The sequence below is a fragment of the Elaeis guineensis genome, chromosome 1 (assembly GCF_000442705.2).
Source record: "Elaeis guineensis isolate ETL-2024a chromosome 1, EG11, whole genome shotgun sequence".
NCBI lineage: Eukaryota > Viridiplantae > Streptophyta > Magnoliopsida > Arecales > Arecaceae > Elaeis > Elaeis guineensis.
This window is the reverse complement of record NC_025993.2, coordinates 148,518,971-148,541,955: the sequence shown is the minus strand read 5'-3', so window position 1 is coordinate 148,541,955 and position 22,985 is coordinate 148,518,971. Positions and strand designations below refer to the sequence as shown.

At 40.1% G+C, this 22,985-nt stretch overlaps 1 protein-coding gene and 2 pseudogenes across 3 annotated transcripts in view; 1 reads left to right on the top strand and 2 right to left on the bottom strand.

Annotated features, from left to right (window-relative positions):
* Positions 1 to 18,008, bottom strand: part of LOC105061235 (protein EMSY-LIKE 3) — a 28,243-nt gene extending 10,235 nt beyond the window's left edge. The window contains exons 1-2 of one of the 3 annotated variants that reach the window (XM_029260747.2): positions 17,608 to 18,008; positions 72 to 274 (exon numbers count right to left, since the gene is read on the bottom strand). In XM_029260747.2, coding sequence (XP_029116580.2) covers positions 72 to 274; positions 17,608 to 17,635 — 231 coding nt within the window. In that variant the 5' untranslated portion in view covers positions 17,636 to 18,008. Of the gene's footprint in view, positions 1 to 71; positions 275 to 2,976; positions 3,000 to 17,607 lie in introns of those variants that run through there. The other 2 variants (XM_010945222.4, XM_073243443.1) reach the window with 2 other exon arrangements.
* On the top strand, positions 12,551 to 13,526 carry LOC105037534 (ammonium transporter 1 member 2-like; annotated as a pseudogene).
* Positions 13,769 to 14,974, bottom strand: LOC109504857 (ammonium transporter 1 member 1-like; annotated as a pseudogene).
* Positions 18,009 to 22,985: the final 4,977 nt, after the last annotated feature.

Sequence of the window (22,985 nt, the reverse complement as noted above, 5' to 3'; positions counted from 1 at the left end):
ATCACCAAGAAAAACAGAACAAAGAAACAATAACAAGGTCAATCAACTGGAGTTGATGCGTAAGAAAATACCCAAGTAATGGCATCAGATTGAGCCTTAAATGCCCGAAGAACTGAACTGTATGCTTCTTGCTCAAGTCTATGTATTTCACTCTCCATATCATTCTGAGGCCTTGTGTATGGAAAAGCACCAACAGCAGCTCTTCCATTCCCATTTATACGCCCCCCTCTTGCACTCCGATTTTGATGTGATGGTGGAAGATCATCATCAGTACCTGCATCCGTGTTTCAAGCAGGGCAGAATATATTCAAATAAAGTTTTAGTGGCAAACGTAAATAATTTCATTAAAGTTCACAATGTAAAGTGCCAGGATGAACATATCAAATACTTAAGCCACTTAGGGTTATCATGTAATTTGGATTTCAAGAGATGTCAAGAATATACATTGCATATGGTTGCAGTTTGCAGGCATTCAGTAGGCGAGGGAATTATTGAAGTCCGACTGGTTATATTGCTACCTGAAGAAGGAACAATGACTAATCTCTAGATGCCAACACATTTTTTCACATTTTCTTGGACTCATTCAAGCCATTAATGCATGAGACAAATATACAAACGCAATCCCCAGTTTAGGGTCCACAAATACTGCAGCCCATTTGAAACTTTAATTTTGATTGAGTTCGAAGAAATCCTTTCTGATTTGCAAGAAGTTTTAGTGGTTGAAACTCCACCTCCCACTCAAATTTTCTGAAGTTATTTGGTAACTTACTGTATACAAACATAGCTTTTCCCAAGTTTGAACTTGTTATTAACATGATTTATCCAAAACGAAATTTCCCTGACATAAAATAAAGAAGGAACAGCTAGTGTCCAAGAGAATCAAAGTGATCCTCAATACCAAAAGCATCATGCTATCACCATATGACTTGTATTATACGGTTATCCACCTACAGCTAGAATTTAGACCTTGTAGGGGCATGTGACATAAATATGCTTCAAGTCCAGAACAACGTACTACAACATTCCATAGGATACCCACCCAAGCAACAGAAACTAGGAAACCAGCAGAGCAGGCTACTGATTGAAGCAGAAATATTAATATCTTAGTCAGCAAGTTGCAAGCATAAAATTGGTTCTCATCTACTAATAGCATTAGAAATAAGAGCAGCTAGGCTAGAGAAGATCAGATTTACATCTCAATTTTCAAGTGTATCTTGTTTTGAGAATTAGAGGAAAAGCTGCAAAGAAGCAAGTTGGCCTTCCCAAAGTATGAATATGAAGAAGTGGTGTTGAGACAGATTTTAAAACAAGTAATTACCATTTCCTCTGACAAGTAATACAATTATATATGAGAAAAATACAAACTAATCATTCTAAAATTAACATTAGATTGCTGCAAATAACTACTTGTTGCAATTTGTTTACATTCATAGAACCAAAGCATACCAATTAATGAGGGTCTACTTAGCAACACTTCTTTGCCAATCAACCATATTGAATGCTACATCTGATTTCACTTATCATCATGATCCTTTGATACATATTCAACTTCAAGTCCCTCTTCTTATCAAAACTTCCTTGAAACTTTCTAGGACATGCCCATATACTATCTCAATGAAATCCCCAATTCTCCATTACTTGGCCCTCAACTAGTATGATGTTAACGCTTCCTCTAAACACACCCATCCCAAAGCTTTTGCAATTGTTTTGTCATACAACCACCTTAGCATACTCATTCCTGCCTCACTCATCTTGTGTGATTCTTCTTGATGCAACATCATGAATCAACAACACAGTGAAGGTTATTGCTATTGTATAACTTTTTGCCTTAAACTATAAAGGTGCATGAAAATGATATGGAACAGATAAAGCACCTCTCCAGTTCATCTATATGCTACTGATAATATTAGACTGGTCTATATCTGTTCACAGTTTTTGTATAATTGTACCAACAAATCAGATAAGATCAAAGCATAGCATCCTTAAGCAATCAATTATGATTGTAACAGAGGCCAATATATTTCTATCTCTGTTTAACTTTGATTTTATATAATCTTTTTATAGTTGTAATTTTTAACATTATCCTAGCCTAGACTTGAGCAAATTCAACAAGACTCACCCAGCCCAACTTGTCAAAACTGGTAACGGCCAAGCTTGAGCAGATATTTCAAGCCCAACAATGTCAGGCTCAGCTTTGTTCAAAACTAGCCTGGCCCAAGCACACAGACACATTTAGCACACAGAAGGGAAAAAAAAAGAACCTTCCCAGTTTGGCAGTACAAAGAGATAGAGACTAATTGACTAAGTTGTAGCTAAAATAACTTCTAGGATCCAGATGATCAGGAACTGCATTGGGATCACCTCTCATGTCATAATGCTTAAACCCCATAAGAAGTAAGACTAAAACCAAACCATGATGTAAGCAAGGCAATACAAAAGAGATTGTTGACTGCATATGAGTGAGAAAGTTAATGATATTTCTCGAAAAGTGTCCATCTGTAACAAGGATTGGAAAAAAAAAGGGAAAGAAAGAAAAGAAAATCACAAGACAGCAATGAGTAAAATACAGTGTTCTTAGTTTTATCAATTAGCATGATATCTAGCAGAGCTGACCGTGTGACAAATAATCATAGCTTCTCTCATAACAAGAATTGTCATAGGAGTTGAGATGGGAGACCTGGCATGTCTCATGTCCAACGGAAGTCTTTGTTATTGATTTTTAGGCCATCTTGTTAGTTTAAAAGTAATCAACATTTTGATAAGCTATAAAAATGATATGGATTGACATTGATACTCTTTTCATCCTCAGTAATAAATGGCAAAAGATCAAATCCTGATGCTAAAAATGTGTGACATTTGAATAAAAAAAACATTCGACATTATATATGAGGAGAGAAAGAGGAATAGCCACAAGCAAATAGTCCAGCCTAAAAATAATATTTTTATTGAAACAAACCTCATGGATTCTCAACTTACATTGTGAAACAACATCACCACATAAGCCTACCCAGCGATTTTGGTAGCTAATGATTATACAACATCCAAATGTAACACATCTTCATTAGGCGACGAACTGAGTGGCTAGGCGATGGAGCCGGAAGTGATCCCGGCAGCGGCGATGGCAAAGGCCCACTAAAAGCTATGCAGCTCCACGGCAGTTGCGGGGCGTGGGGGATCATCTTCACAGGCCTGTTCGCACGTGAAAAGTATGTGAACAAGGCATACCCGGAGTGGCCGTACGGGCTCTTCGTGGGGGAGACTCCTGGGGGCGCAAGTCGTCCAGATCCTGATGATCATGGGGTGGGTGAGCTGCACGATGGGCCCGCTCTTCTACACACTGCACTGCATGGGGCTACTCAAGATCTCGACAGAGGACGAGATGGCCATGATGGATCTCACGCACTATGGGGGCTTCGCCTACATCTACCGCGACGAGAACTCCGACAGCAGCAAGGATGCCGCCGGCGGTTCGTGCTCAAATCCTCAAACATGCGGGTCTAGCCCAAGCCCACCAATCAGGTCTAGCTATGTTGTCATCCATTTTCATTTTTTCTTGCTTTTCTTTTTCTAAGTTTTCTTGCTTCACTAGCATGAAACTCGTGCTACGCTTAAAAGGCAGAGAAGAGGAGGTAGGTGGTGTCGATGGCAGAGGCGACGTTGGTGAGTTGCAGCGCCACCGTAGCGAACTGGGAGCAGATGTACTGCACCATCGTGGCAGCGGAGGAGTTGCCTGCATCGTTGAGTGGGGCTAGGTCCGATGCCAAGCACGACAAGGCTGGCAACTCCTCTGTTGCCGCAGCGGCATAGTACATTTGCTTCCAGTTCGCTACGATGGCGCCACAACTCACTAACGCCGCCTCCGCCGTCCACACCACCTACCTCCTCTTCTCTGCCTTCCAGGCATATCATGGGTTTCATACTAGTGAAGCAAGAAAACTTAGAAAAAAAAGCAAAAAAAATGAAAATGAAAGACAACATGGCAAGACCTGATTGGTGGGCTTGGGCTAGACCCGCACGTTAGAGGACTTGAGCACGAACCTGCCGACACATCCTCGCCGCTGCCAGAGCGTATCGTGATAGACGTAGGCAAAGCTCCCATGGCACGTGAGATCCATCCCGGCCATCTCATCCTCTGTTGAGATTCTAAGTAGCACCATGCAAAACAGCGCATAGAAGAGTGGGCCCATCGTGTAGCTCACCCACCCCATAATCACCAGGATCTGGATGACTGTGCCCCAAGGAGCATCCCCCCATGAAGAGCCCGTACGGCCTCTTCGATCGCTCTGGGTACACCTCGTTCACATACCTCTCACGTGCGAACAGGCCCGTGAAGATGATCCCCCACGCCCTATAACCGTCGTGGAGCTGTGTAGCTTCCAATGGGTCATCGAAGTTCACCTTCGCCGCCAGCTTGTTCAGTCCGATCAGCACCCACGCCACCACGAAGCCATAGATCATCGCCGCCCAGTGGTCCACCATGGAGCACCCAACGGTAATCATCGTAAATCCATCGAGGAGGCTATTGCAGACATCGATCACGTTCCAGTGCTCCATCTGGAGGCACTTCCCAAAGAGGGTGGTCAGCGCCACCGTGCAACCCACGAGCATGGTGGTGACGGCTATGCGACCGATGATGGACCATTGCCCATGGATGGATTGGATCGGGCCGTAAGATATATCGATCTTGATGAAGGAACTTGGGTTGAAGCTGTACCAACCGAACCAGAGGAAGGTGCCGAGGACAACGAGGGAGGCAGAGTGGCCTCAGAGGGCCATCGATTGGTTGATGTGGTCGAAGCAGTCGATGCGGGGGCCCTTGATGAGGGTGCCCCAAAAATCGGCAACACCGCCGATGAGGTGGACGACGCCAAATCCGACAAAATCGATGACGTCGGAACAGAAGAGGGACTCGCCAATAGATCGAGATGGGGACACCCAACCATCATCGGACCAAAAGCAGGAAGAATATCAAGCTTTTATTCATAATCACACATGAGATTTGGTACCACTTTCTCTAACACAATATTATTGGTTACAAATGGGTGTATAAGATCGAGCAAAAATCTAATGGCTCGATTAATCACTATAAAGCTCGACTCATTGCTAAAGGATTTAATCAGCAGAAAGGCCTAGACTATGATGAGACTTATAGTCTAGTCATCAAACCAGTTACTATTCGTACTATCTTGACTATTACTATTTCTCTCAGTTGGTCGGTTCACCAACTTGATATTAAAAATACGTTCTTACATGAACATTTGAATGAAGAAGTGTGTATGCAACAACCACCAAGTTTTATTGATTCCTCTCAGTCGGAGTTTGTCTGTCGTCTACGACGACCACTTTATGGTTTCAAACAGGTGCCTCGAGCCTGGTTTCAACGACTTAGTACCTTCTTTCAACTTAGCTTTATCAGATCACTTTCTGATTCTTCTTTATTTATACTTCGGAGATCTAGCTACATGATTTTTCTGCTTGTATATGTCGATGACATTATTCTCACTAGTACATCCGGTGCACCTTTACATCTCTACTGGATGCTTTAAGTCGAGAATTTGCTATGAAGGACTTGGGTCCGCTTCACTTTTTCCTTGACATAGAAGCCAATTTCAGCTCTACAGACCATCTCATCCAGTCTAAATACATCCACGATGTTCTCACTCGATACTCTATGCTTGACTGCAAACCACTCAGCACTCGTCTCCTCGAGCTCTCGCCTCTCTGCTTATAATAAAGATGCTTCTGAGAATCCTTCTCTCTACCGTAGTGTGGTTGGCAGTCTGTAGTATCTCACACTCACGAGATCTGACATCACATTTGCCGTCAACCAAGTTTGCCAGTTCATGCATCATCCTACTACTTCTCACTGGGTAGCTGTAAAACAGATTCTCCATTATCTAAAGGGCACCATTTGTCATGGCCTCTATCTTTGACCAGGTTCTATATCCACACTACACGATTTCTCGGATGCAGATTGGGCTGGTAATCCTGATGACCGACGTTCTGTGAGCGGATTTGCCATCTTTCTAGGGCCTAAATCTCCTGAAGTTCCGAAAAGCAACACACTATTGCTCGATCCAACATAGAATCTAAATATAAAAGTCTAACCAATGCTACTGCTAAGATTATTTGGATACAATTACTTCTCTGGGAATTATACATTCTGTTACGAGAACCTCCCATCTTATGGTACAACAATCTCTCTGCCGTTTATCTTACAGTGAACCCGATCTTCTATGCTCGCATGAAGCATATTGAAATTGATTATCATTTTGTTCGGGAGCGTGTCTTTCAAAAATAGTTAACCATTCGCTTCATAAGTTCTGACGATCAACTTGTGAATGGATTAACTAAAGACCTTGCCTCCTCTCACTTTGTGCATCTTCGATCCAAGCTCAATATGACTACCTCATTGCACTTGCGAAGGGGTAATAGCCAAAGATGATTTAGCATAATCAATGGAATTTTTTGTTAAGATTATGCGCTGTAATAGCCAAAGATGATTTAGCATAATCAGTGAGATTTTCTGTTAAGATTATGAGCTGTAATTACCTTTCGTATTTGATTCTATAATATCCTTTGTAACCATATTTGTACCGATACATCATTATTTAAATAAAACAATCTCACCAAGATGTGGTGATGTGCCCAGGCCTAAATAACTATCTTGTATAGGTAAGAATAAAGGTTGGAGCACAGAAAAAGAGAAAAAAAAAATAAATCTTTGAAATTTGATTGATAAGAAAATCGCCACAATCAGATCACAAAGGGGTAGAACGCCACACTCAAGAAAAGAAGAATGTGAGTGATAAGTTCTAGGGTTTATAACTCGCCACTAATACACAGGGGTTAGATAAGAGAAATCAGCAACACACATTTTCATTCATTGAAATCTGAATTGAATACATAGGTCGCCTCCCTTTATATAGATAAGAGAGGGAACATAAGACATTCAGTAAATGGAAGGAAATAACCGAATTTGACTCTCATAGAAATGATGGTGGCTATATCTTGCTACAAAGGAAATGATAGTGGCCGTATCTTGCTACTATGGAAATAATGGTGGCTGGAGATCATGGTGAATTAGGAAGAACAAAATAACTTTGGCTGCATCTTGCTACTATGGAAATGATGGTGGCTGGAGATCATGGTGAATTAGGAAGAACAAAACAACCTTGATTGCATCTTGCTATTATGGAAATGATGGTGGCTGGAGATCATGGTGAATTAGGAAGAACAAAATAAATTTCTAAACTCGGCCCTTTTTCTAAGCAATAATTTCTTTCAAATTCCTGTCAAATCTGATTCGCACCACATCATGCTTCTACGCACGTGAGCAAAATCATCAATTTGGCTCTTGGATCCATATATGGCATGTGATCATCTCTTTCTTCATGATGGTGCACATCATTTCTCCCTTGTTGAGTAGGATTTGCCCTCAAATCCAAGTCTTCCTCATCATCCAAACTATCCTCCAAGGAGAAAGATCTCGAACATTGAATGTAGCGGACACATTGTAGTCACCAGACAATTCAATCTTGTAAGCATTGTCATTCACTTTCTCAACAACTCGGAATGGACCATCAGCACGTGGCATGAGCTTAGATTTTCTTTGATTTGAAAATCGTTCTTTGCGAAGATGTATCCAAACAAGATCACCTGGAGCTAAGCGAACTTGTTTTCTTCCTCTGTTAGCTGCCTTCTCATAAGCCGCATTCTTTCTCTCAATCTGCTCCTTGATGCTCTTATGCATGGACTTAACCAACTCAGCTTTCTTCTTCCCATCCATACAAACTCTTTCCCTGATTGGAAGTAGTGCCAAATCAAGTGGGGTGATAGGATTAAACCCATAAACCACTTCAAAAGGAGAATGCTTAGTAGTGCTATGAATACTACGATTGTAAGCAAACTCAACATAAGCCAAACACTCATCCCAATTCTTCATATTCTTGTTAACAACAGTGCGAAGCAAAGAAGAGAGGGTATGATTTACCACTTCGATCTGACCATCGGTTTGCCGGTGGCAAGTCGTGCTGAAGAGCAATCTAGTACCAAGCTTCTTCCACAAGGTCTTTCAAAAGTAACTCAAGAACTTGACATCTCGATCAGACACAATGCTCTTTGGTACACCATGCAGACGTACTATCTCTTTGAAAAATAATTCTGCAACAAGTGAAGCATCATCGATTCTGTGGCATGGCACGAAATGAGATATTTTTGAGAATCGATCCACAACCACCAGAACCGAATCCTTCTTTGGTACCAACAGAGCTGGTACTGAACATAGGCTCATAGACTCCCTCACATAATCCTTCTCCAAAAGATCCGCAACTTGCCACTGCAACTTCTTGGTCTCCTCGGGATTGCATCTATAGGCTGGTCTATTTGGAAGGGCAAACTCTGGAATGAGATCAATCTGATGCTCGATCTCTCTGATTGGTGGCAATCCTTTTGGTAACTCTTCCGGGAATACATCTGTAAATTCCTCCAAGATCTCCTTCATTTGTGGTGGAAGGGAGACTTCTTCACTTGAAACCTGCTTAGCTACAAGAACAAAAATAATTTCATGGTTAGTCAAAACTTGCTTCACTTCCCCCTTGTTGGCAAATAGATTCTCTTTCTTGCCCTTTTCAATCACAAGCTGATCCTTCTGGACCTGTTGCGGACTAAGTGGTGCCAACACTATATTCTTCCCATTCTTGGCAAATGAATAGGTGTTTTTGAAGCCATCATGAATAGCCCTCCGATCGTACTGCCAAGGCCTTCCCAAAAGAAGATGACTGGCTTTCATAGGAACCACATCACAAACAACCTCATCTTTGTAGGACTTGCCAATAGAGAAAGGTACTACAACCTGCTTTGTAATCTTCACATCACCATCGTCAGTAAGCCATTGCAATCTATAGGGACAGGGATGCTTCATAGTCACCAAATTAAGTTTTTCTATCAAAATAATAGAAGCCACATTGGTACAGCTACCTCCATCAATGATAACACCACATACCTTATCATGGATGGTGCACCTGGTATGGAAGATATTTTCGCACTGCTCATCATCCACTTTGGCTTGTAGGTTCAGGTTGCGACGAATAACCAACAGCTCTCCTTCATCTGCAAACTCCACATAATCTTCTTTTACCTCTTTCAAAATAGCCTCATCTTCACTTTTAATTTCTTCTTGTGACTCTCGAATGAACATCACCCTCTTGTTTGGACATTCAGAGGCTATATGACCGTAACCAAGACACTTGAAACACTTGATATCTCGACTTCGTCTGGGAGGTTGTGAATTCCCCACCTCTTTTTTTTTGGCCGCATCTGTGACTCGCTTGCTAGAATCACCTTTTTCTACTTGTTTTGGCACCGCCTTAGGGACGAACCATGGTGATAAGGAAGATGAGTTGGTAGTCTTATTTGGCTTACTTGCACCACGCTTGCGCTGTCTCTCCATTTTAACAGCAAGTTTGATCACATCGTCAAGGAACACATAAGATTGCAACTCCACCATATCAGCAATCTCCTTATTCAAGCCTCCTAAGAACCTTGCAATGGTCTGTTCTTAAGGTTCTCGCAAATCGCATCTCATCATCAACATCTCAAATTCTTTGACATAATCCTCAACACACATCCCCCCTTGTCTCAAGCTTTGTAACTTGATGTACAGCTCCTGCTTGTAATATTGAGGGACAAATCGCTTCTCCATGATCCGCTTCATAAGCCTCCAGTTTCGGATCTCCTCTTCTCCATCCCTCCTACGCTGAGCTTTCACATTCTCCCACCAAAGATTAGCATAATCAGTGAATTCAAGGGCAGCAAGTTTACATTTTTTTACCTCAGAATAGTCTTGACATTCAAAGACCTTCTTCACACGTTGCATCCATTCCAGATATTCTTCGGGTGAGCTAGTTCCTTTAAAAGATGGGATCCTCATCTTAATATTGTCTCCCAAACTCCTTTGCTGTCGCCTTTGCCATGGGTGTTCCTCCACACCATCATCATCTCCAGATTCGTCATACTCCTCTTCATCATTGCGATCAACTCGTCGTGGTGTTGGATGGCCATGCCGCTGTGGTGGTGGGGGAAGTGTTGCCAACCGCTCAAACGCTTGTGTTAGGCGATTGAGTTGCTCCATCATCTCTTCTTGACGCCGCTGGAGCCTCATAATCTGAGCTTGTTCCAGACTCATGCCTCTAGGAATGACAGGGGTCTCGTCTCCTCCAGACATGATTTGGATGTCAAACACTCCCTCAGGCTCTGATACCAAACTGATGTGCCCAGACCTAAATAACTATCTTGTGTAGGTAAGAATAAAGGTTGGAGCACAGAAAAAGAGAAAAAAAATAAACCTTTGAAATCTAATTGATAAGAAAATCGCCACAATCAGATCACAAAGGGGTAGAACGCCACACTCAAGAAAAGAAGAATGTGAGTGATAAGTTCTAGGATTTATAACTCGCCACTAACACACAGGGGTTAGATAAGAGAAATCAGCAACACTCATTTTCATTCATTGAAATCTGAATTGAATACATAGGTCGCCTCCCTTTATATAGATAAGAGAGGGAACATAAGATATTCAGTAAATCGAAGGAAATAACCGAATTTGACTCTCATAGAAATGATGGTGGCTATATCTTGCTACAAAGAAAATGATAGTGGCCGTATCTTGCTACTATGGAAATGATGGTGGCTGGAGATCATGGTAAATTAGGAAGAACAAAACAACCTTGATTGCGTCTTGCTATTATGGAAATGATGGTGGCTGGAGATCATGGTGAATTAGGAAGAACAAAATAAACTTCTAAACTCGGCCCTTTTTTCAAGCAATAATTTCTTTCAAATTCCTGCCAAATCTGATTCGCACCACATCATGCTTCTACGCACGTGAGCAAAATCATCAATTTGACTCTTGGATCCATATATGGCATGTGATCATCTCTTTCTTCACGATGGTGCACATCATGTGGTGTGGTGAGAATTACAAACCAATATCTTTTTACAAGCTATTGATCAATTATAAGGCCAATAGAAGAAGATACTCATGACAGCTGAAGACATACTTTTAAAAAATTCTTGAAGCAAAAGTATGTAAAAGCAAATTAAACAAATGCTCAAGCTCAGGACCCCTCCTTAAAGAAAAAGGTTACTGAAAAATATAGAGAGTTATATTCCATGCAACTTCACATAAATCATAGTGCCAGAGATTGGTTTGCACAGATATAGTCAACGGAAATGAACCAGATTCTGAAGCCAAAGATTTCTAAGGATATAATATTGCAACTATACCTTTCGAGCTTCTAATGCTGACGCCTGCATGCATGCACAGAAATTGACATGTTGGAGAATCATTAATACAATTTTTTAAATATGCCCAGGATGATTCTCAATGTGTAGCCACCCAAAAAAGCAAGATATCAAATAATTTGAATCACCAAAGAGCCACATGTGTGTTGAACAGCTGGCATTGTCAAATGAGATGACCCTAGTTTTCCCTTACAGCAAACTGAGAATTATGCACAAATCATGAAATTCTTATGGATGTTATTTTTCCAAACCTGGTCAGACTAATATTTGTAAAACCCTAATTCTTCCTGAAGTGGAGCTAACTTGTTTAGAGTGGCGAAAGAAGCAGCTAGATAGTGGACAGAGAAAAAGAAGCCAACTTTCACGTAGAATTTAACGAATTTATGAAATCCTGGATCTAATGACGTGAGTCTGAGATACTGTAGACTGCCAACTACACTACGGTAGAGAGAAGGATTCTCAAAAGCACCTCTATCATCAGCAGAGAAGCGAGAGTCCAAGGAGACTAGAGTGCTGAGTGGTTTGCAGTCAAGCATAGAGCACCGAGTGAGAACATCGTGGATGTATTTAGACTGGATGAGATGAAGGTCTGTAGAGCTGAAGTTGGCTTCTATGCCTAGAAAAAAGTGAAGCAAACCCGTCCTTCATAGCAAATTTCTGACTTAAAGCATCCAACAGAGATGTAAAAGGCACACCGGATGTACCAGTGAGAATAATGTCATCGACATATATAAGCAGAAAAATCATGTAGCTAGATCTCCGAAGTATAAATAAAAAAAAATCAGCAAGTGATCTAGTAAAGCCAAGCTATTGAAGGAAGGCACTGAGATGTTGAAATCAGGCTCGAGGTGCTTGTTTGAGACTATAAAGTGATCGTCGTATACGACAAACAAACTCCGACCGAGAAGAATCAATAAAACTTGGTGGTTGCTGCATATACATTTCTTTATTCAAATGCCCATGTAAGAATGCATTTTTAATATCAAGTTGGTGAAGTGGCCCATCGAAAGAATCAATAATAGTCAAGACAGTACGAATAGTAACTGGATTGATAACTAGATTATAAGTCTCGTCATAGTCTAGGCTTTCCTGCTGATTACATCATTTAGCAATGAGTCGAGCTTTATACTGATTAATCGAGCCATCCGATTTTTGCTTGATCTTATACACCCATTTGCAACCAATAATATTTTGTGTTGAAGAAAGTGGCACCAGATCCCATGTGTGATTATGAATAAGAGCCTGATATTCTTTCTGCTTTTGGTCCAACGACGGCTGGGCATTCCCATCCCAATCTATCGATGAGTCCCTCCTCCTCCATTCCAACATCATCGACTCCATCGAATCTGGCATTGTCCACCTCGTCAGCGGCATTGCCAATTTTTGGGGCACCCTCATCGAGGGCCCCCACATAGGGCGCTTCAACCACATCAGCCGATCAATGGCCCTTTGAAGCCACTCTGCCTCCCTCATCATCCTCGACACCTTCCTCCTCTGGTTTGGTTGGTATGGCTTCAACCCAGGTTATTGAGATCAACATATCCTACGGCCCGATCAGGTCCATCCACGGGTAGTGGTCCGTCGTTGGTCGCATAGCCATCACCACCATGCTCGCGGGCTGCACAGCGGCGCTAACCACCCTTTTCGAGAAGCGCCTTCAGATGGGGCACTGAAACGTGATTGACATCTGCAACGGCCTCCTCGGCGGATTCACGACAATCACCATTGGGTGCTTCATGGTGGACCGCTGGGCGGCAGTGATTTGCAGCTTCATGGCGGCATGGGTGCTGATCGGCCTGAACAAGCTGGCGGCCAAGGTGAAGTTCGACGACCCACTGGAAGCTACACAGCTCCACAGCGGTTGTGGGGCATGGGGGATCATCTTCACGGGCCTGTTCGCATATGAGAGGTATGTGAATGAGGCGTACCCGAAGCAATCGGAGAGGCCGTATGGGCTCTTCATGGGGGGAGGGGGGAGGCTCCTGGGGGCGCAAGTTGTCCACATCCTGATGATCATGGGGTGGATGAGCTACACGATGAGCCCGCTCTTGTATGCACTGTACCGCATAGGGCTGCTTAAGATCTTAGCGGAGGACAAGATGGCCGGGATGGATCTCACGCACCACGGGGGCTTCGCATACGTCTATCATGATGAGGACTCCGGCAGCGGCGAGGATGCCGCCGGCGGGTTCGTGCTCAAGTCCTCAAATGTGCAGGTCTAGTCCAAGCCCACCAATCAAGTCAAGCCATGTTGTCATCCTTTTTTTTTTTTCTTTTTTTTCTAAGTTTTTTTGCTTCACTAGTATGAAACCCATGCTACGCTTAGAAGGCAGAGAAGAGGAGGTGGTGTCGATGGCGGAGGCGGCGTTGGTGAGTTGCAGTGCCACCTAGCAAATTGGAAGCAGATGTACTACACCGCTGTGGCAGCAGAGGAGTTGCCAGCCTGTCGTGCTCGGCGTCAGACCTAGCACCACTCCTCGACGGCGCAGGCAACTCCTCCGCTGCCATGACGACGCAGTACATCTGCTCCCAGTCCACTACGATGGTGCCGTAACTCACCAACGCCGCCTCCGCCGTCGACACCACCTACCTCCTCTTCTCTGCCTTCTAAGCGTAGCCTGGGTTTCATACTAGTGAAGCAAGAAAACTTAGGAAAAAAAGCAAAAAAAAAATGAAAATGGATGACAACATGGCTAGACCTGATTGGTGGGCTTGAACTAGCCCCGCTCATTTAAGGACTTGAGCATAAACCTACCAGCGGCATCCTTGCTGCTGCTGGAGTCCTCATCGTGATAGACGTAGGCGAAGCCCCCGTGGCACGTGAGATCCTTCCGACCATCCCGTCCTCCGTCGAGATCCTAAGCAGCCCCATGCAGTACACTGCATAGAAGAGCGGGCCCATCATGTAGCTCATCCACCCCATGATCACCAGGATCTGGACGACTTGCGTCCCCAGGAGCCTCCCCCCTCCCACCATGAACAGCCCGTATGGCCTCCTCGATCACTTCGGGTATGCCTCATTCACATACCTCTCACGTGCGAACAGGCCTATGAAGATAATCCCCCACGCCCCATAATCATCGTGGAGCTGCGTAGCTTTCAATGGGTCATCAAACTACACCTTCGCTGCCAGCTTGTTCAGGCCGATCAGTATCACACTGCCATGAAGCCACATATCACCACCGCCAGCAGTCCATCATGAAGCACCCAATGGTGATCGCCATGAATCCGTTGAGGAGGCCGTTGCAGACATCGATCATGGTTCAGTGCCCCATCTGGAGGCACTTCCCGAAGAGGGTGGTCAGCACCCTTGTGTAGCCCACGAGCATGGTGGTGACGGTCATACGACGACGGTGGACTACTACCCATGGATGGATCTGATCGGACCGTAGGATATGTTGATCTTGACGAAGGAACCTGGGTTGAAGCCGTACCAACCGAACCAGAAGAAGGTGCCGAGGATGACAAGGGAGGCAGAGTGAACTCAGAGGGCCACCAATCGGCCGATGTGGTCGAAGCGCCCGATGCAAGGGCCCTTGATGAGGGCGCCCAAAAAACTGACAACGCCACCGACGAGGTAGATGATGCCAGATCCGACGAAGTCGATGATACCGAAGCGAAAGAGAGACTCACTGACAGATCAAGATGGGGACGCCCAGCCATTGTTGGACCAAAAGCAGGAAGAATATTAGGTTCTTATTCATAATCACACATGGAATTTGGTGCCACTTTCTCCAACACAAAATATTAGTGATTGCAAATGGATGTATAAGATCAAGCAAAAATCTGATGGCTCAATTAATCACTATAAAGCTCGACTTATTGCTAAAAGATTTAATCAGTAGGAAGGCCTAGACTATGATGAGACTTATAGTCTAGTCATCAAACCAATATTCGTACTATCTTGACTATTACTGTTACTCTCGGTTGGCCGGTTCACCAACTTGATATTAAAAATGTGTTCTTACATGAGCATTTGAACGAAGAAATATATATACAGCAACCATCAAGTTTTATTAATTCTTCTCGATCGAAGTTCGTCTGTCGTCAACAACGATCACTTTATGGTCTCAAACAAGTGCCTCGAGCCTAGTTTCAATATCTCAGTGCCTTCCTTCAACAGCTTGGCTTTACTAGGTCACTTGCTAATTTTTCTTTATTTATACTTCAGAGATCTAGCTACATGATTTTTCTGCTTGTATATGTTCGATGATATTTTTTGTTACTGGTACACCCATGCGCCTTTTACATCTCTATTGGATGCTTTAAGTCGAGGATTTGCCATGAAGGATTTAGATCCGCTTCACTTTTTTCTTGACATAGAAGCCAACTTTAGCTCTACAGATCTTCATCTCATCCAGTCTAAATACATCCACGATGTTATCACTCGAGGCTCTATGTTGACTGCAACCCACTCAGCACTCCAATCTCCTCGGGCTTTCGCCTCTCTACTTATGATAAGATGCTTTTAAGAATCCTTCTCTCTACTGTAGTGTGGTTGGCAGTCTGCAGTAACTCACACTCACGATCTGACATCATATTTGCCATCAACCTCTGCCAGTTCATGCATCATCCTACTACTTCTCACTGGATAGCTATAAAACGGATTCTCCATTATTTGAAGGGCACCATTTGTCATGGCCTTTATCTTCGACCAGGTTCTATATCCTCACTACACAGTTTCTCGAATGCAGATTGGCTGGTAATCCTGATGACCGATATTCTATGAGCGGATTTGCCATCTTTCTAGGGTCTAACTTAATCTCCTGAAGTTCCAAAAAGCAACGCACTGTTGCTTGATCCAACACAAATCTGAATAAAAGTCTAACCACCGCTACTGCTAAGATTATTTGGATACAATTACTTCTCTAGGAATTATACATTCCGTTATGGGAACCTCCCATCTTATGGTGCAACAATCTCTCTGCCGTTTATCTTACAGTGAACCCAATCTTCTATGCTGCACAAAGCTTACTGAAATTGATTACCACTTTGTTCGGGAGCATGTCTTTTGAAAACAGTTAACCATTCGCTTCATAAGTTCTGACAATCAACTTGCGGATGGATTAACTAAAGGCCTCGTCTTCTCTCGCTTTATGCATCTTCGATCCAAGCTCAATATGACTACCTCATTGTGCTTGCAAGGGGGTAATAGCCAAAGATGATTTAGCATAATCAGTGAAATTTTCTGTTAAGATTGTGAGCTGTAATAGCCAAAGATGATTTAGCACAATCAGTGAGATTTTCTGTTAAGATTATGAGCTGTAATTACCTTTTGTATTTGATTCTGTAATATCCTTTGTAACCATATTTGTACCGATACATCATTATTTAAATAAAACAATGTCACCAAGATGTGGTGTGGTGAGAATTACAAACCAATATCCTTTTACAAGCTATTGATCATATTATAAGGCCAATAGAAGAAGATACTAATGACAGCTGAAGGCATACTTTTAAAAAATTCTTGAAGCAAAAGTATGTAAAACCAAATTAAACAAATGATCAAGCTCAGGACCCCTCCTTAAAGAAGAAGGTAACTGAAAAATGCAGAGACAGTTATATTCCATGCAACTTCACATAAATCATGGTGCCAGAGATCGGTTTGCACAGATATAGTCAACGGAAACGAACCAGATTCCAAAGCCAAAGATTTCTAAGGATATAATACTGCAACTATGCCTTTCGAGCTTCTAATGCTGACGCCTGCATGCATGCACAGAAATTGACATGTTGGTGAATCATTAACACAATTTTTTAAATATGCCCAGGATGATTCTCAATGTGTAGCCACCCGAAAAAGCAAGACATCAAATAATTTGAATCACCGATGAGCCACTTGTGTGTTGAACAGCTGGCATTGTCAAATAAGATGACCCTGGTTTTCCCTTACAGCAAACTGAGAATTATGCGCGAATCATGGAATTCTTATGGATGTTATTTTTCCAAACCTGGTCAGACTAATATTTTGTAAAAGCCTAATTCTTCCTGAAGTGGAGCTAACTCGTTCAGAGTGGCGAAAGAAGCAGCTAGATAGCGGACAGAGAAAAAGTAGCCAACTTTCGCGTAGAATTTAACGAATTTATGAAATCCTGGATCTAATGACTGACAAATAAAACTATAAACCCTAATTTTCTCCGTCTTTTTTTATTCACGGGCTACCCGAGATAGTCCTCCAATACCTCCCATCAAATTCGTTCTAGGAATATAATGCCAGAATATTTCCACCTATTCCAACCCTAGAATCTTTCCAACACACATTAGAAACGGGTATTGCATTGAACAAAGACCAATGCTACTCACCGCTGCTATCAGAAGGATCGTACTCCATGGCCAAACCCTTCTAGCTTGGTGAAACCCGGGCCTGAAACCCTTGAAACCACTGCTATCGGTGGAAATAAGAGGAAAAGAGGGATCTTTTGCCTCAACTGGAGCGAATACCCATCTAGAGCAAGAGATCTACCTCCTTTTGATTCAATTATACTCGGATCGTCGCAAGAAACTACCCAATCCGAGCTTCGGGAATTGGAATTCGGTCGAGAATTCGAAGCTCGGAAAGGAAATTATCAAGCTGGTGGAAATTTAGGGGAGAAAGCGTGCGAGCCAATGGAGGGGTGAAGAGAGGGAGGCGCCGTCGGGTTCCTAAGAGCGAGGAGAGGCAAGAAGAGCAAGCGGACTTCAAACCCGTTATATCGCCGAATTTTGGCATGTAAAATAGTTTTTTGAGTTCCGTCTTTCAATCGGAAGTGGACGCTGGACGATGGGTCGATGTTTGGGCTTGACGACCTTTTGAATTGGAGAAAGCTGCCCAAGCTAGGTGTACGCTGCACGTGCCGAGCACCAGCTTTCCTGTCGCGATAAGTCCACGGTGCATGCTTGGACCACGAATTCACGGGGGTTGGGGTTTTATCTTTCGCGCCAAAGAATGGTTGATTTTCTTTTTTTTCACGACAGCAACCGTTGGATTGTGCGTTACATATCTTTCAAAGCACCATGTAATTATATATTATGGATGGAAGAAAAAGATTGAAGGCCTTTTTTTTTTTCTATAACAAAAGATTGAAGGCCTCTGAAACTGTGCAACACTCGACCAGTGGTTGATAAAGAAACAATCCGAACCCTTAGAAAGAATGGATCAAATTAGTAGCATATAGTAGAGTCCAACGGACGATACATGCGTCTTAAAATAAAAATAAAATAAGAGAACAGACAAGCTCAACATCCCACAACAGTTTCATCAAAAAATAAAAAAAAAATCAACAATACGAAAAATTATTAGATAAACCAAGTCTAATGAAGCAGTCTAATAAATCCTAGAGCACATATATGGTGGATAACAAGATGAAAACTCATTCTTGTTTTGATTTTGGTAGGACTAACTATATTGGACTGGTTTATGGATCTCGCCCATATAATAATTTCTTATTCATATTTATAGTACTCTTGAGCAGATTTACTTAATCCACCCAACTTTATGATACAAGGTTTCCACTAGAATATAAAGCCAGGTTGGATTCCATGATTTTTACTTGAAAATTTGGAGCAATTTCTATTTATTTTCAAACAAAATCTTGAATAATAAAACCAATACAAGACTCAAACCTCAGCCTTATTTAGAAATGGAGGGGTATAACAAATCATCTAACGCTAATGTCAAGCTTAAGCCACTCGTCGCTATAATGGGTGGAAATGGGTCTGGGCAGATTTCATAGAACCTATTTTGATGCTAGAATGGTTAATCCAGAAATATCATTTTTCAATAAAAGAAAGGCTTAAAGAAAGCTTTGGGAATCAATATATCTTGATTCCGTTTTCTGGATTTTGTAGGTCTTAGAATAAAAAAAAGGCTTTTTGTTGATACCAATCATTCAAATATTAAGAGTAATAAAACTGGCAATCTCTTGTAATCTATATAAATTTAGGATTTGTTTAGGCCCAGTTTGAGATTGCTGTTAGGAGTAGAATTTTTAGAGTTTTTGAAAGTATAGCTTTTGAGAAGTAGGGTTTTAAAAATAGAGTTTTTACAAAAAATTATTTGCTGTTTGCTAATCTATTTATAAAATATTTTGAAACTTTATCATATATTTGGGAACTAAAAAAAAAAGTGCTTGTAGTATGATAAAATGACAGTAAAAGATATTGCATAGTATTGTATAGTAGAGAATAATATAATATAATATTATATTATATATTAAAATATTATTATACTATATAATTATTATCATATAATATAAAATAATAATATAATATAATTTATAATATAATATAATATATTAGTTATAATCTGACATAATAAAAGATTATATTATATTATATTATTATAATATAATTATATTATATTATTATTATTAAAATATTATTATGTTATATTCATTATTATAATATTATAATAAATTATATTATATGTCTATAATATAAATGTTATTATATTTTAAATATTATTTTATTACATAATATTATTATCATATAATGTAATATAATATTATTATAATTATGATGTAATATATAATCTAATATAATCTAATGGACTATAATCTAATCTAATAATAAATTATATTATATTATATTATATTATATTATTATAATAATATTATAATAGATTATATTATATGTCTATAACATAAATATTATTACATTTTAAAGTATTATTTTATTTTATAATATTATTATCATATAATATATATAGTATAATATACACTATAATATTATATTATATTACTCTTTACTATACAATACTATGCAAAAAAAAAAATTATCATTTTATCATAACAAAAGTATTTTTTATTTTAATTATCAAACATATGATAAAGTTTTAAAGTATTTTATAAATATAGTTACCAAACAGAAATATTTTTTTATAAAAATTTTACTTTCAAAAGCTCTACTTCTCAAAAGTTTTACTTTCAAAAGCTCCAAAAATTCTACCACTAATAGCAATCCCAAATAAGATCTTAGCCAAAGAGGGCCTTAGTTCGTTGGAATTAGAGAAAAAGTGTGATTTTGGGAAAACAAAAAAAATTTCTTATTTTCTTGAAGTTTTCAAATGAGAGATATTGAAAAAAAGTTTTTCATAGGAATATAATTCCTATATTTTATGGGAAAGAAGAATCCATGAGAGAGGTGAGTTTTCAAAATTTCCATGAGATGAAAATCATAAGTCCTTTTTCCCCTAAAAATATCCTTTTTAATATTAATATATTATATTAATATAATTATTAATATAGTATTATATTAATATTAATATAAATCAATATATTTATATAATATTGATATATATAAATATATCAATATCAATATATTATATATTATATAAATATCATGGTACATATTAATATTAATATTAATATAATAAATTGTTATGTTCTAATGTTATATTATATCATATTAATATTATATTTATATGAATTTGAATATTATATTAATATTTATATAATATTTGAGAGTAGAAACATATGGTTTTATATTTATTAAAGGTATAATGGGTATTTTAGATAATTTTTTTAAGATAGTTAGTGCTCAACCAAATAATAATCATTCTAAAATAAATTGCTTTCTCATTACTAACCAAATATGCCAAAATCATTTTTTCAAATATCATATTCTCATGATTCAACTTTCAAAGAATAATATTATAGGGAATAAAAGTTCTTTCCGTAAACCAAATAAGTCCTTAGTTTGAAAATAGATTCTTCATATAATATATCTAGCATGCCACTTAAATCCATGATTGCTCGCATGCTTATGAGCATGGGTTATTTTGTTTTTGACATCATGTGCTCATCCTTATACTATAGGCTTGGTAGGGATGTCAATAAGAACATATAGCTGAATATTTTATTCATTTCCAAACTAAACAGAGTAGTTTAATCGAGATTAGATGGGGATGGTTTCCATGATAGATTTGAAAATTAAAAATCATTCAATTTGGTTTTGATTATTATTTTGGAGATTTTTCAATTTGAAATTGAATCTAACATCAAACCAATAACAAACTCAAAACCTAACCTGGAATCAAACATGTAGGATATCTAATACCCTTAATGCACTTTATTAGATGAGTTGATGTGAATTATATTATGACAATTATGAATGATATATTTATTTTGATTTTATTTTGATTATATATATATGTGTGTGTGTGTGAAAATTTTGAAATAAATAATAAAAGTTATATGATTGTCAATTTTTCGATTTTGGTTTCTATTTTTTAGCTTTTTAAATGATGGTTATGATTTTTTATTTCAAAAACCATTCAATATTAGTTTCCATTTCAAGAGGCGATAGCCGATTTTGATTTTGGTTTTATTTTTTTCACAAACCACACTGAATCTATCTCATTGACATCCCTACGCTGGGTCTTTTTGCTGCAACAGTAATGCCCATGAAAATAAATGATGCAGCATGCAAGCCTTTATGCATGGTCCAATTCCCATAGATGGCATGTGATTGGTGGAGCATAAAGCACAAAGGTCTTAGAGTTTCAACTTAATTATAAGAATAAGTGTTATACATCTGTACCTCAGTCTCGGCTTTTACATCTTTGACATTGAGCGAGCTATAAAAGATGATAACTATTTGATTATGGATATACAACAGATGAAGATCGTCGAGCACAACATACCGAGTTGGCTGCAGTTCTTACTCAACCTAGTTCTGGTTCACCTCGTCCTCAGATGACCTACCATAGCTCATACATAGTCAACCAATCTCAACCAACCTACCATAGCTCATACATAGTCGACCAATCTCAGCCAACTTGAGATCCAACACCTGCTTCACGGACTCTAGAACCTCGGTTCCGGACGATCTATTATAGCTCATCCACGATCGAGCAAAGCTCCTCACCAGATCCATCTTCCCTTCAAATTGAAAAAGTCCAGATAGAATAGAATTTCTCCGCAATTGAGTCTCCCATAAAAGAAAAATATCTTATCCGAATCAATTTGTGTGATAAATCCAAAATTATTAGGACTTTGAGATAGATACAACTCCAAATCCTCTCCTATAAATAAAGGCTTTGGGACTCTCAAAGTACGCAATCGACTCCTCACTCTCTCTTCTCATTGTTTCCATCTCTTGACTTAAGCGTCGGAAGATCTTAACCGAAGAACGCCTCCAATGAGGACTTCTTTGCAAGTGTTCAGGTGAAGCTCCAGTGGTGGCTCCACCTCGGTCACATCTACCTCAGGCGGGGAGATCAGGAGCAATACTTGGCGCTAGAGGAAGGGGCCTTGACTGATTTTGGAGTCCTATTTCAAGAGAAGAGAGCTCACCACCAGCCATCACGAGGCCATGAAGAGAAGCATCACATGTATCTCACCACTCAAACGATGCACAACCTAATGATGCTCAGCAAGAAGCTGTGGTACCTAAATCAGTTCAAGCACTGCCACCACCTCCTCAGCCTACATCAGTAGTCGTAAACGATCAATTGTTCAGCAGGTGTAGGCCTGGATCACTGTGATATAATATACGCAACAGACCGCTATAGCTCAACCTACACCAAGTCCCCTACCTCTCACCGAGATTAAGTTAGACCAGCGATCTAGCGGTCACCTCCTCATAGTCCAAGGCAGAGGCACAATCAACATAACTAACTTGAGGGCCCGATCGAGGATAGCATACATGCTCACTAACTCTATAATTAGGAAGAGACTCCCATAACCCCAAAGCTAGCATAG